Source organism: Arvicola amphibius, chromosome 13 (genome assembly GCF_903992535.2).
Source record: "Arvicola amphibius chromosome 13, mArvAmp1.2, whole genome shotgun sequence".
Classification (NCBI taxonomy): Eukaryota; Metazoa; Chordata; class Mammalia; order Rodentia; family Cricetidae; genus Arvicola; species Arvicola amphibius.
Genome location: NC_052059.1, coordinates 65,628,646 through 65,644,044, shown reverse-complemented (window position 1 = coordinate 65,644,044; position 15,399 = coordinate 65,628,646). Strand labels below are relative to the sequence as shown.

At 43.7% G+C, this 15,399-nt stretch overlaps 1 protein-coding gene across 1 annotated transcript; it reads right to left on the bottom strand.

Moving 5' to 3' along the window:
- Positions 1-2,308: 2,308 nt before the first annotated feature.
- Cnih1 (cornichon family AMPA receptor auxiliary protein 1) lies at positions 2,309-14,054 on the bottom strand. Its single transcript, XM_038310355.2, has 5 exons — positions 13,870-14,054; positions 10,083-10,151; positions 6,076-6,188; positions 4,744-4,887; positions 2,309-3,262 (listed from the first exon to the last, which is right to left on the bottom strand). Exons 1-5 carry the CDS (start codon positions 13,948-13,950, stop codon positions 3,235-3,237), a joined length of 435 nt encoding a protein of 144 aa, XP_038166283.1. The 5' UTR covers positions 13,951-14,054; the 3' UTR covers positions 2,309-3,234.
- Positions 14,055-15,399: the final 1,345 nt, after the last annotated feature.

The window sequence follows — 15,399 nt, the reverse complement described above, 5'->3', positions numbered from 1 at the left end:
AAGAAACTCATTCCCAGAACACATAAGCATACTAATCAAATATGAGTATTTAGAAAAGGCACTGTATAATTACACTGTCATCTGGGAGACACTGGTCTTCTGCATGTCAAGACGCTCATGTCTTCTATAATGTTATCAATGAACGCAGAGCAAATCCCTTGCTCTACCTCAGACTCACAGCTTGTGCTTGATATCACTTTCCGAAGTAAACAGAATAAATAGGCAGCTGTTTCACACTTCTTTCAGACACTGGAGATTTCTGAACTGTAGTCACAGCAAATGGCTCTGAGAAACAAGTCAAGAAATCCAGGAACAGAACATCTTCTCTAGGCATCACTTCGGAAGATTCACTCAGAGCCATTTCCTAGGTTATATGCTAACTATCAGACACTTTCTAACTATTCATCTGGCCACAAATCAATCGGTTTGAATAAAACAGCTCAAAGTCGCTTGAAACCAACATTATTACAGCTTCCAGCGGAGATGAGCATTTATGAACAAGGCTAGGCAATGGGGCAATAGTTTTCTTTCCCCTCTAAAATATCTTTGTTATGCAAACTTCTGACTTGCATCTGATTATTGAGCTGTACATCTGTGGATATTAAGTGACAAATAGCTGGATATAGATACTTTTTAATACAGAGCATTTGAATGGGCTGGATAAAGTTCTATAGTCACACAGTAAAAGCTTACTTACCCTGCAAGGAGAAAGATACACAGAAGTCACTAGTTATGCTCCACTAATTATATCTAGGAACACTATTAAAAAAAGCACACACAACTTTAAGTCCTTTCTATACATTAGATAGGCCCTCATAACATACGGAGCTGGGGGAGGAGCTCCATGTTAGCTCCTAGCCTGAGAGGAGACACATCTTGCCAATGACCTGTTCTTGGTTTCCCAGTCAGACTGTTACTCAACATACAAACCTGAATGAAAAGTCAGACAGGTCACTGTGTAAGTGAAACTTAGTTACTAATGCTCAAATACATGTTAAAAGTGGCTTAGCAGGTCATTTCCTATCACTTTCCCTGTAACTCAAGCCTCAAAGAGCCTGCTGGCATGACACAGCACTATGCAACAGCCAGCTAAGCAGGCATTTGCTGCGGAAGGCCTAACGCAGAAGCATCTACAAAGAACAGTTGCTGCTCCAGATGTGACACAAGAAGACAGGCACAACAGGGAAACGACTCTGAGAGCGAGAGAACCGGTGCTAAGATGAAGGGCACTACAGGAAGCACAACGTGAGCATCTGTCGTCAACTGCCTCGGCCCAGCCCAGGACGACGGGGCAGGCCCGCACCATTCCCTACGGACTAACCTACAGAACAAACCAGAACAGAGAAAATGGCCAGGGATTCTGTTTTCCGCTTTCTCCTTGGAAGACTTCACTTCCAGAAAACACTGAAGAGGCAAGTGAGGCTGTACCCAAGCACCTGGCCCTTCTAAGTCACAACCACATCTGGACACTAACATCTTCGCGCGACATGGTGAGGCTCACTGCTCTCTCAAGAATCAGCTGGAAACTGTATCTGACTTTGAAAGAAAACCAATAAAATTTCAACTAACCCTAAAGATCCAAAATAAGAGAAGTTTCTCAAAAGTTCTAAGGCAGTGCCTGTCCCTGCATCTTAACCTCGGCCAGGTCTCTGACAGTCAATAGTCCTGGTGAACACAGAAGGGAAGTGAGGAGGGTCTAGGACAGAATTAGAAGGTTTAGAAACAAAATGGCTGACTGTGAGTCTGCAGTGTCCAGCGCGTGCCCAATAAATCCCTGCACAAACTGGAGGGGCAATCCCCAGCATGTGCTCTGCAGATTACTAGGTAGTCTGTAAAGCTTTCTTTGCAACACAGCCTGGCCCTCCTGAGACTGGTTCTTCATTCCCATCTTCCACATCTCTACCCTGTCACCTAATGCCCAGATGGCAGCGTCTCTCCCCATCCCGGGAAGGCCACTGCACTAAGAACAGGGCAGTTCAAGACCTCCTCGAGTAAAAACAGCACATGTCCACGTACCGCACTCATCATCAGGGGTCTCTACAATTCAGCTGCCTTTCATCAGTTGCTGAAGAAACTTCTAAACACTTAAGCACTCCCAGCTGCCTACACCCTCACTCTGAGAATGCTTATGGAAACCAGACATTCAGACTTCACACACCTCATAACCGGAGAATCAGCGAGAGGATGATGGTCCTGTGTCTGCAGCAGGGAGGACCCCCCCAAATGGACAGTGATGGGTCTGTCTGTTCAAAACTCTTCAGACTTTGGATTCAGAAGTATTGTTTTAAGAAAACACACAATATGATGATTAAATTTTAAAATGACATTATGTCTTTTATTATGATGGATTGACTGAGCATGAGGAATAGCCATTGGTGATCTCGAAAACAACGCACCGGAAAGCATCTTCATCTCAGAGTTTATTGGGTTGCACCGAAGGAACAGCAGGTGGTTACACAGTTCTCTCATTCACTTTGGAAATCTAAAGTACTTGCAAATTCTCGACCACTGGATTAGAAGAGTAAGCATAGTATAACCAATTTCTTAGTAAATAATGTCTTACAAATAAAAATACATTTAAAATCACTTTAAATGCATTCTTTACAGGTAATTCAGCATATGTTTTTATCACTTATGTTTAAGAATTAAAGCAAGTGTATTACTCTGATGGAAATGAGGGAGATCCCTCTCTCATGCAATATACAGGGATACTATTCAAGTCGACAGGGAAGGAAATCCCACTCTTCCTACTGTCATGTCCATACATAATCATCTACAGCGATCAGTGCGGAAGCCTATGGCCTTCCCCACAAGTCAGACATATATTTTCAGTTCACCAGAAGCACCTCATATCTACAGCTAATTTATCTTGGAGCCCAACAAGCCCTCTAAACCAAGCTCCCAAAGGACTCAGGGCAGTCAGTAATTAATGACATCACTCGGAGGGTTATGGCTGTTCCTTAAGAGTGCAAGTTCAACCTGTCAACACCAGAGGTGATCATTTTATATTAATTTATACGTAATTCCATTTAAAGTCTTTATCCAAGTATAACATATGAAAACAGTCTTTCCACAAGCAAAAAATGTGGAAACATTTAAAAAATAAGGAGTCATTTTTTAAAGTAACTGATCAGATTCCATAGGCTACTCTTGGGAACAGGACCTTGCTGGATAGAATCCCTTCATCAGCGGCGTTTTGCATGCACTTAACTGGACCGATTCTTCTGTGTTGTTCTATGAGCTCACCAAAACATAGATCATGCTGAAAAGAAGAAAGAAGCTGTTAATTCAAACACTCCTGATCACAAAAACTAAGAGCACAAAAGAGCTGAGCCCGCTTTATATATCCTGCCCATAAACGGTATCATAGCATCATAGAAAAGACCACTGCCAAGTTCAGAGTGTGGTTTTAAGTTGCATTTATGGACTTTTGCCTACTGCCCCAATTCTTTTCAAATTTTAACAAGCAGAACAGTGTGACCGAGCACTCAATGAGGACCAGTACTTAGAGAAGCCATCCAAACAGCGCTCTCTCTGGACCAGCATCACAGGAAGAGCATCTGGAGAGCCGGCTCGGTGCTGCAGCTGCTCGTCCTCCCCAGGCATGACCTCACTCAGCCTCCAAGCACTCAGGGGGCTGTGCTTGTTACTGGTCCCATTCTATGCAAGGGAACGGTCAAGGGAGGAATGTTCTAATTACAGCCTAGAACAACTCTAAGCAACAGAAATGGACACAAGAAGATATACAACGGGGGGGTGGGGTGTGACAGTAGGGGGCAGTAAATACATGATTTAGGCTCACAAAGTAACAATGGCAATTCTGTATCAACAGTAACTTTAGAAAGGAACTGAGAAAAGGCAGAGGGGAAAATATAATCAAAACATAGTATATGAAAGTCTAGAAAATAATAAAAAACATTTTTTAAAAATGGGTGGGGGTACCGGGGATGGTACACATTCTTATCCCCAAACAAAACTAGGAGCTGAGCAGACATGGACAGTTCTAAAACAAAACAATGTCCTGGTGAGCACCGCCTACTACATGCACCTCCAGTCCAAGTATTCATGTGTTTTCTTCCCGCAAGTATACTTTAAATGCCTACTACAGTCCAGGAACCCAAAGTTAGCTAAAACACTCAAGACCACCGGGGCCACGGTGGCACATGCCTTAAATCCCAGTATTTGGGAGGCAGAGGCAGGTGGATCTCTGAGTTTGAAGCTAGTCTGGTCTACAGAGCGAATTCCAGGTCTGCCAGGGCTACACAGAGAAACCCTGTCTTTAAAAAAAAAAATTAAGAGCTTGAAAATTAGAAAGAAAAAGAGATGGGATTTCGCCATTCAGGACCTAGTTATAGCTAGAGCCGGCACAGCAGTAAAGGTCATACCCAGAAAGACTGAACCTATCACCATAGTTCACCTACGGGCAAAGTCTCCAGGTGCACAGACAACAGCCTCTCAACAACCTAACACTTCGTTTGCCCTTTTCTATAACGGAAACATGTATTTAGAAACAAATGTGAATAGAAAATTAACAGATAATAAATATAAATTAACAGAACTTAGTCATTCCAACTTACAATAGCTAATTTTTAATACTCTTATTATTTTATGTGTTTGGGTGTCTTGCTTGCATGTCTGTGTGCCACATGTGTACAGTACCCTCAGAGGCCAGTAGAGGGCACTGAACCCCCGGAACTGGGTTATGGGGTTATGGTTATGAACGCCATGTGGTTTCAAACTTACCCGTATAGGTAGTAAAAAAAGGCTAGAAGGTAAAAAGCTAGTTTGCACCATCCTTCCTTCTGACAGTAGGCTAGAATGTCTGCATTCATGATGGTCGTTGGGTCATAGAGTCCAGGGCCGCTCATCACGGGTCTACTCATGTACCTGAAAGAAACACAGTCATCACAGAAGGGAGGGGTTTTCTTCTCCAGCACTTGCTACAGGGAGCAGGGCTCCAGACACACGGCACACCTTTGCTTGCAGGTCCAAGTCCCTACTTTACATCTAAATCTTAAAACTACAGACACTAAATAACAAGAATGGGATGCTACATCTGGTCTCTTGGAGCTCAGAGTGCAGGAGAACAGGAGTAACTGTAAAAGGGAAAGGTAGGTGTCTGCTTTCTTCTTCTTTTTAAGATTGATATCTGCATTATGTGTATGAGTGCTTGCCGCATGTATGTATGTGCACCATGTGCACGTGTATGCAGTGCCACAGAGGCCAGAAAAGGGTGTCCGACAGTATTAAGCTGCCATAGTGCTGGGAACCAACCCAGGTCTTCCGGAAGAACAGCTGGTGTTCTTATTGCTGAACCATCTCTTGAGCCCCGAAGTATTTCTTTTAAGTTTTTATCTCAACATAATTTTACACTCCAAGAAGGAACAGGGCCCTCCCCAGAGTCTCCCCGTGTTACATCAGCCACGCTTGCTTTGCAGCCCTGCTCCTTCCACCTCTAGCCATGAGTACAGTTTCTCTGAAAACTCCACTCGGTTATAGACATAATAGCATTGTACACTGGAACAGTCTTAAACACGTCTCCTAAAAGTGAGAGATAGGAGATTCTGATGTTCCCATTCAAACAAAGCTTTCAACTTATGGGCAATGGGGAAAAAACTCTATTCAGGTCAGGCTTAATTGTGTAATCTTATATAATCTGATTTCATCTATAAAATACTAAATGCTTTAAAAGTTATAAAATAAGAAATGAAAATTATAGTATAAAAAAGACAAGTATTGCACATTCGGGCTTCCATGACGTTTCAAATGGCAGAACTAGGCTGAGCCACTAAAGGTTGTCGGTTGAGGGAAACAGCTTGACATTCGGCTCAGAAAATCTCCTGAGACCGAAGTGCTAAATCTTCATCTCTGAGTTCACACGTGCACATGTGCATGACAGACAATTCACTTATACACGTCAGACTTGTACGTGCTATGTCAAAGCTCCTTTAAGGACTATGGAAGCAAGCCCGGCTCCGAATCTGCCTGTGGATATACAGTAGTAAAGATGACTGGAGCAACCACAGCCAAAGTAAAAGTTAGTTAAGAAAACATTTAAGTGTATTTAAGTATTACCTCCAAATATGATATGCCAAAAGGGGCATATTGAGACCCAGTGTGAGCCACTCTGCTGCACAGAGAAACATGACACAGAAGAAAGCATGGATGAGGTACTCTGGAAGGACAAGCTGAAAGGAAAACAAAGCGATTATCACACTGCCTGGCTTGCAGCTGCTTATCTGGAAAGCAAGTGGCAACCACGCTTCCATTTTAAAACATCACTGTTTCCTAGAACTGGAAATCAAAGATGCTATGGAGTCCTACCTCCATATTTGACCTTTTACAGAAAGTGATTATAGCAAACTGGCCAAGGGATATGAAGCTTTTACTACAACACTAAGATGAGATATTTAAAACTCAGGTCCTTAGAGAAGCAAGTTAAACTGCAGTTACCACCAGACTGTTTGATTATTTGTGAATCAAGTAGAATGCTTTTATTTCCATCATTCAGCAATAAGAATACAAAAATGAAATAATAACCAGAGCACATGCAACATGATAAAAAAAAATCCATAAAACAAACTCCCATTTAAAGTTGACGTTAGTTTTTAAGCCTTAGACGAAACCAAGACTGTTGCATGTACAATATTTAGCAGGTCACATCACTTTCCCACAGACTGTGCGATGGAAAGCCAGCCAACATCTCAGCACAGCTGGGGAGAACACCGAGCCACACAATGCAAGGGACACATTTTCTGCAATGTAGGAGGGAAAAGACGCGATTCTTAACCATGAAGAAATTGCCAGGTCCCAGAGTTCCCATTAGCCTTTGTATTCTCTAATGCCTACCGATTAACAAAATGCTACACAGCCGAAGACCAATAGAATCTCAGACCTCAAAAAGAAAAGAAGCCTTTTGGTAAGTAGTAACGAGGAAAAATTAATTCAAACAACATGCATTTATAAAAAAGAGTTAATGATGTTTTAAATCACTCTTTATCCTAAAAGGTTCAAACTAATCCAGTGAGTTATTAAATAAAATATTAAAACTATCTGACGCTACTTCTAGCTGAAACCCCTAAGTCATAGCTGCAAAGTCCAAGTTATCAACTAGCTTTGCACCAAGTTAAAACAGTGAGTCAGGTCCTTCCTGTGTAAGCCCTGCTGTGAAAATAAAATCACCCTGCATATTCAAGCCCATCTTCTAATACCCCATATTACTTTTTCCAGATGAAAGCCATATATGGTGAATTAACTTTACCCAGAGTTAGAAATCAAACCCAGGGTATGTCACATGTTCTGAGCAACACTCAAAACTGAGTTATATCCGCAATCCCACCATCAGATTTTTAATCAACATTATTTTAAATAAAATCCTAGTAGAGTCAACTAATCTAAGTCACTAACCAGATGTTTTCTACAAATTTAGGCAATAATAAGTATCTAATATAAGCTCCACATATGCATGCATGCATCTTCACATATGTACTGATTTCAGGCTAAATTTCTATAGACAAGAAAATGTCAAAGGACGTCTTTGAAACTCAGGAACCAGAACCAGAATGGACCAAGAAAAGCACGCACTACAAGCTTCACTGAAACTGCTCTTGGAACAGCAGTTTAATTAAAGGACAGGATGCTGCTTTAAACCCTGTCCAGCTTACTTCAGACCTGAAGCCACTGAGGCCTAATAAAATGAATGACTTTGCAACTACTTAGACTGAGGGGAGGGGAATGGGCCTCTGGAGTCGCACACCCCCGCCCCAGACTCCAGACTCGCCCTTAGAGAGGCTACTCCTGTATTCTCCTGCAGCTTGACCATTCCAGTAAGAACCAGACCCCACTGTGGCTCCTCAGAAACATCCAGAAGCATCTATCACGTACTTTTCACAAAAAGCTGAGCTCTCCGATCATTCAATTACCACAGAACTCATTCTATTAATGACCCACAGCTTGTATTAAGACTAGTATCCAGAAAAAAAGTAGCTCTTGCAAACATGGCTGAAATGATTCGGACTGAAACATGTACAACTGTATTCTGTTGGTAAGTTTACATTTTTAAAAATAATGCTTGTCTTCCCCCATACTTTGGCAGAACTGTCAAAACAAACTTAAATAGGGAAAACTGTCAGATGCACTGCTGTTCAGCCAATTGTCGGCACCCTCTCCAAAACACAGCTCTTGGGGCTACAACGACGGCCTTTCCCCTCTGGGAGCTGCAGACGTCCAAACACATGTCTTCTCTCAGTATGAATTCCTTTCCATTGAGAAAAGTCAGAAGTCACACACTATATTCAATGATGAAATTTGTCCCTCTTAAAGTTACAATAAATTAAGAAAACACAGTTTGAGCTTCAAAAATTAGGATGTCTAGCTTGTAACTGCGGTCTCTGCCTTAACCTCTGACCTAGCATTGGTCGGAGCACCCTGACCTCATAAAGCAACTCAATCAACTGTCCTACTCTCGAGAGTAACTACTCGCCTGTGAATGAAAAACTCCAGGGAAACGCTCTGTGCCGGGCCTGACACCCAGGGAAGTGTTCATTTGATGTTAGCTAGCAATCTCACATCTCAATATCGGAACTAACAAACCGCCCAAGACCATGAAATAGTACTAACAGACCAACAGAGACTCCAGCTCTGACTGCCTGACAACCGCTTTTAAGGACTGAGGCAAAGACTCTCTACGATGCACACCAGTTACCTTCCAACAGAAAACAGCTCTGGCGTCTTTCTTCTTACGAGCAAGGGGGCCAGGAAATTAAAACTTGGGATTGTACCTACACGGAGCCTGACTGTAAACGTTCTCCGCGGACACACTGGAGGCCTACACGGAGCCTGACTGTAAACGTTCTCCACGGACACACTGGAGGCCTACACGGAGCCTGACTGTAAACGTTCTCCACGGACACACTGGAGGCCTACACGGAGCCTGACTGTAAACGTTCTCCACGGACGCACTGGAGAGCTGCTGCACTGCTCACATTTACAAGGGTCAAGTGGCACACTGGCTTCTCCAAGTACGAGCCTGAGAACGCGCCTGCGCTGGTCTCCTCCAGTCCTAAGCCAGCACTGAGGGGTAACCCTGTTTCTACTGTTTGCTGCCATATCACAAGCAGCTCTTCAGTTTCTGACCAATTAGGCCAAATCAAACCCACAGGCTAGAGAATTTTCCTCAGATGCTAAAATGTATCTAGACTCAACCCAAAACACCACAGAGACACATTATCAATAAATCTATCACAGGAGACTGTTTCAGAACTCCGAGGCAGATACAATAGACTGGGACATTTATATACAAACTGCTAGCTACAAAATTCTACCATCTTGAGGCATCACCACAAACAAGACTGTGCTCCAAGCCCAGAGCTGCAACAAAGGCTGAGACAGCAAATGCATGAACCCATTTATTCCACCAGCCACATGAGCAGAGATGAAAGCAGACATGGCAGCTAAGTCCCCACTAGAGTCCACGTGTCCAAGTCCCAGCCTGAGAAGAAGTCCCCAGGACTAATGTTAATCTGACATTGGCCGCCTTTCAAATACTGCACTACATAATTTAATATAGATGTGCCTATGGCCATAACATAAAAAAAAAAAAGCATACGCATTTAACAGCTTTCCCTACTTGACTGGGCCAGCAAGCAAACATTTGCATAAAATATGAAGTTTCATGAAATCATAACCCTCTACAGGCGTATGAACAAGCACATTGAGCAGAACAATACAGATACAATGCCCTAGCCCACCCGCGAAATGATGTGGCATGAAAACATTCAACTTTTAAAAAAGCAGTACACACCTTTAGTGCAATTTTGACTCTTTTAATCTTTTTGACCTTTTCAACTGTCTTTGGCCGACAATGTAAAAAGCAGATTGGAAGAATGTTAGTACGGCGGCTGACATCACCAAATTAATAACACAACAGTCGAGTCTGACAGCAAAGGGGACTTTTTATTCTGCCTACTTCAAGAACATTCGAGACAGCACACTACTGAGAAGATTGGCCATCTTCAGGTTACATCAAGTTAAAAGCAAGTAAGTTTTTAAAATCTAAAGATAAATGTGATGTCATAACTTACAGGATTCAGGGTATTACACTGGTCTATAGGGTTCTTGTAATCAGTCTTCAGCTCATCAAACGCTATGATCTAAAATGAAATTACAACAGTTAGAACCACTCATTTTAACATACAGCGACAACAAGCCTGCCCCAACCATCAGAACATTGCAGAATAAAACAAAGTATAACATTTTGGTACCAATTTACACAAAAACTCCAATGTGCCAAAAAGAACAAGAATTAAAGCCCTGACAACATGCCATTGCTGACTACAACGATCTGAGCCCACTGTGACCTCAAATTTCATTTTACCCAATGCTTCCAGTCCAGTTGTTTCCTCTATGCGCAAGAGCTCTTCCTACCTATACAGCTACTGGTTCCAAGTGGTCCTCATCCTGAAAACCCCTCTTCTGGTCCCACTCCCACTGTAGTTGTTCCCTGAATCAAACTGTATCCTTGTGAGCATCTCTTCTTTGGCAACCCTGTTAGTCTGGCATCTCTCGCTCTGGAACACTGCATTTGCATGCAGATGTGTCTGCTCCCGGGGACTGTGAGGGCCTTGGGGAGAAAGACCATTTTTAATTATCTGTGCAACCCTCTCCCTCGGCAGAGTGCTCTGAGACTCTAGAACGGACTCCAACAATTCAATTTATTCCCAATCACATACACTGCTAAGGCTCATGTTTCTAAGTGAACACAGCTTTGCACCTAAGTGTCTTAACACCCTTACACGGAACTGCAAAGTTTAAAATGTACAAAGAATCAAAGCTGGAGATACCCGACACTTTGTGCCATTAACTCAGGTGTCAGAAGTCAAAGCAGAAGGCTTGTGAGGACCTGTTGCCTCTCTTGCCTTCAGATGTGTATGGGACTGCCTGCTGTCATCAGCGATCAATGGTTACATATTTCTAGCTTTCACTGTGCTCACTTTTCAGTTAAAAATCTTTGTTTCAAAAGAGTACAGGTTTTCTTAATCTCTAGACATATATAAAATACCCTAGCCTTCTGTAATAAAAACTCTAAACAGAAATAGAAGGAAAAGTAACTGAAATATTAAAATGTAATATCCAAGGAAACCAGAAGATGTGAGGAGTGGCATGGGAGGAACTGGAGGAGAAAAAAGAAATGGAGAGAAATGATATAATTACATTTTAATTTTAAAAATATTAAGAAAATAATCACTTAAAAAGATAGACGACTACTGGGCGGAGGCCCCTGCTCAGCCAGAGGCGACACCAGCCCCCGGTGCGCAGTGTCTGCTGCCAGCAGCAGAGCTGAAGCTGGGGAAACAGCAGAAATGGGGCCTCAAACCAGGTGTGGAGGCAGCAAGAGAATTCACATGTGACCTTTCCACCAGCCTGGAAACGAACTTTACAGAAGCCACCTACAACTCACACTTGGTGGAGGAAGAACAGAAGCAGCAAACTATGCTAAGCCACAATAAACACCCCGGTTTCCATGGAACCTTTAAGCACACCCTGCTACAGTCCTAGGATTACAAAAATAAGATCACCTCAAGTTTAAAAAAAAAAAAAAAGACTTAAAAAATATAATATTCAGGGCAGCAAAGTTTTCACTGTGTACATTACTATGGCCCAGGGTCTAAAGAATTAATGTGCAGCACATTATTGAATGGAAGAGAGCTTTAAAAAGTAGGAAAAAAAAACCACTAGGCTAAAAATTTTCAATGTAAAGAACTTAACAAAAGGGATTTCCTTTGTCAATGATTTCTAGCACAATAAATGTTGAAAGTACAAATGTGTAGTTTGGCAGAAAGCAGCTTTGATCAGCTGTAAATATTAATAGTCAGCTACATCAAATTATCTACAGATAATCCCAAGTCTACTTTAGTAGCAGAAGTTCAAGACAAGGGCCATAACTTCAATAATATGATTATTGCATTTAGCAAGACTCAAATTAATAGCAAATTAACACAAAACCATTTTTGGAAACAGGGCTTCATGTAACTCAGAATCAAAAGTAGCCAAGAAAGAGTTGGGGGTCTTCTGGTTATCCTGTCACTACCTCCTCAGTGCTGGGATGACAGGTGTACAGCCCTCTGCCCAGGACGGATGGGGTACAGCCCTCTGCCCAGGACGGATGGGGTACAGCCCTCTGCTGGTTTGTGTGGTGGGACGGATGTGGTACAGCCCTCTGCCCAGGATGAATGCGGTACAGCCCTCTGCTGGATTGTGTGGTGGGATGGATGCAGTCTGAGATGTAGAGGGTTCACCAACGGAGCCACATCCCTGTCAAAACCTTTTTTGATTGGACAGTTTCTTTCAAGTAAACTGTTGAATGGGTCTCTGTAGAGCAATGGACACTAGACATATACTTGAAATTATTCCCCAAAGAGTACAGTAATTATCTGAAGTAAGGAATCCCTGGGTCTAAAAGCTCTCCACGGATCTGTGGTACAATCTCTAAGTCTGTAACAGTACTTAAAAGTATCTTCTACCTTACCTAGACATCTTCCTTTCTAATGAAATTACCCATTTTTTAAAAGTGCAGTTTGGGGGCTTCTTAAACATAGAATGTGGAAATGTGGGGAACGCGCCCAGAACAACTAACTCTCTTCTATTAATCTCCACCGTCCCAAAGGACATTTGTGAAGCCACATCTACAGATTCATGGGAAGCCATGGTGGGGCCAGCTCACATTTCTAAATTATCTTAGTGTTCTTCCACCAAAGGGGAGAAGATGCCATTCCAGTTTTTGGTTCCTACTAACGAGCGTTTTGAAGTAACAGTCACTTCTGACCCAGTGACAGCCTACACCAGCACTCCCCATTCCACAAGGCTCTAAAAGAAGTACAATTGCACTGTTTAGCAAAAGGAGCCTGTGGGATCGCTCGACTTCTGAGACTTCTGCTACATGTTACTGCTGCCATTTGGTCAGGTACACGATGGTGATGGAACCCGCTTCTTCATTCAAATTATACCATTATTCCAGAAGGTATTGGAAGGGTAGGAACAAATGAGATCAACTTTTAAAGATTGGTGATCTCCAGGGAGCTCTCAGTACTAAGGCGGTAGAGAAACCATCTCAAATAGAACTGTCACCGGGGCCAGGCACAGTTAAGACGCACGTCCACTCTACAATGATATGAGGAGCTGAAGGTTTCTGAAATTTTCAAAAATCAAATTAAAACTCCCTCTATTAAATCAATCAGCCCTGGCCACAGTGATGGGTTAGAAGGTTGACTCCTGAAAAGCTCCCGCGATTCAAGTATGACTTAAGGGGAAAACTCGGAAATGTGGCCAACTTAGTAATCAATCCAAGCTGCTTCAAAGTCCACCAGGAACCAGTATCCGTGCCACAGTGTCGTCCTACTAGAAAAGCGCCCATCGGGTAGTGCTGCAAAGCAGAGTTGGAAATGCAGCTAAAGTAGCTTCTAACTCTCTGATTTTGGCCGTGCTCCAAGGAAGCCTTAAAAGGCAAGCTGTTATTCAAGGATAAAAATTCGGAAAACTTCACGCCGAGAGTCGCCGCTCGGAGCGCACTGGGCATCCTCCCGAATGGAGGACGCGGGCAGCCCGGGCGCAGCCACGGCGCCGCCCGGCCGCCCCGCCCAGCCCCGCTCGCGAATAGCGGAGCGCGGCCTGGGCCCGCAGCGGCGGCGGGGACACCGGGCTTCCGCACACCGGGGCCCTCCGGACCCCTCGGCCGGGCCGCGTCCGCCGCCCCTGCGGCCGGACCACGTCCTGGCGCGCACCGGCCGCCGGGGCCCCCGCTCAGCCGCGGGCCCGCAGCCGCGAGAGGCTGCGCCGTCGCTCGCCCTCCTTCCCCATGCCCCGGCTACTCACGTGCCAGATGGCGAAGAAGATGAGCGCGGCGGTGAGCAGCAGCGCCAGCATATAGCAGAAGGCCGCGAAAGTGAACGCCATGGCCGGGGAGGAGCTGCCAGGCACGCCGGGGCCAGCGGAGAAAGGCGGCGCACGGCCCTCTGGGTAAAACCATTCACTTCCCCCGGCCTCAGCCGCCGCCGCCGCCGCGGCCTCCGCCCGGCGCGCCTGCGCACAGGGTCGCCTGCGTGCGCGCCCCCTTTTGGCCGGCGTCTGCCTAACAGTTCTGTTGTCAACAGTTGATCTAGTTTATTTGAATTGTCGTTAAATAATGCCTAGTTTGTTCCAGAGACTGTTCTCCTGCTTGAGATGCAAAAATAAATTTAAAAATGCCTGTATTGAAAGGTTTAATCTACTACCAGAAAGGAGCGACTAAATAACAATGTTATAACCTGTAAGCAGGTGACCGTGCGTGCTCTGAAAGGTCATAGAAGGGCACCCATCCCTCCTCTGAGCACCTATCCCTCCTTGAAGCTAATCTGAAGCTTATGTGATGATAAGTCCAGGCAAAGAGAATGGAGCGCTGGTAATACGGGGAAATGGTTCGAATGAGCAAAGGTAGAGATGGAAAAAAGGAAAGGAAAACTTGTGTGCAAATAGCATTGGGTCTGTTAGTGGAACTTGCGTGAAAGAGCAGAGAGAGGTTAATTCTTGGACACCAAAATATGTTCAGTGCAGTGCAGCTCTTTTAAGAGGTCCTGCAGGAGCTCAGGTTATAACCAGACCGCCAAGGTTTTCAAACTCTTTTGCTTATCACAGGATTTCAAAGATTTTATTTTTCTCATTGCAACCCTGTGACATCATAAATACTGCAAATTAGAAAGGCTGTGGTGGAGAAAAAGAAACAAAAACAAAATAAAATTTCTTCAGAACAGAAGTTGTTTCACTTTTAATGGGGGCTGCAACCCACAGAAGCAATTCACCCCCTACTGCTGCTGGTGGAAGTGAGAACTTCTCAAGGCTTCTTAAGCAAGAAAGACATGCCAAATTTGCACTAGAAATTGCTCACACTAGCAAATTGTATAGAATGGTTTAGAAGGTATATCCAATCTGTCTGAGAGACTCTCTGCAGTGGTAGACACTTGCCCTACTGGAATCCATCCGATACAACAGCCACTGGCTACTTGTAGATGCAGAGTGGCTAATGTGGGTAAGGAATTGAACTGTAAATTTTGCCTCACTTTAATCAATTAAAATTTATTTTAATGCTACATTCATTTCTGAATTGTGTGGGCACACACCCATTGGTCTGCGGTGAGAGGAGGAAGCCCTGAGTGACCGTGTGCTATTATTGACATGGCATGGCCATATCAAGTATTCTAAAGCCTCAGGTCCACAGGAAAATGGCAGATGGTATAGATTTTAAGGTCAGTTTTGTTATATGTATATGTATTTCTGCTCTTGATTAAGGTATTGTGATTGTGTAGTTCATTTAAGAATGTAATGTATAATTAGGAAATATAGGTTGTTAATGGATAATCATTGATAATA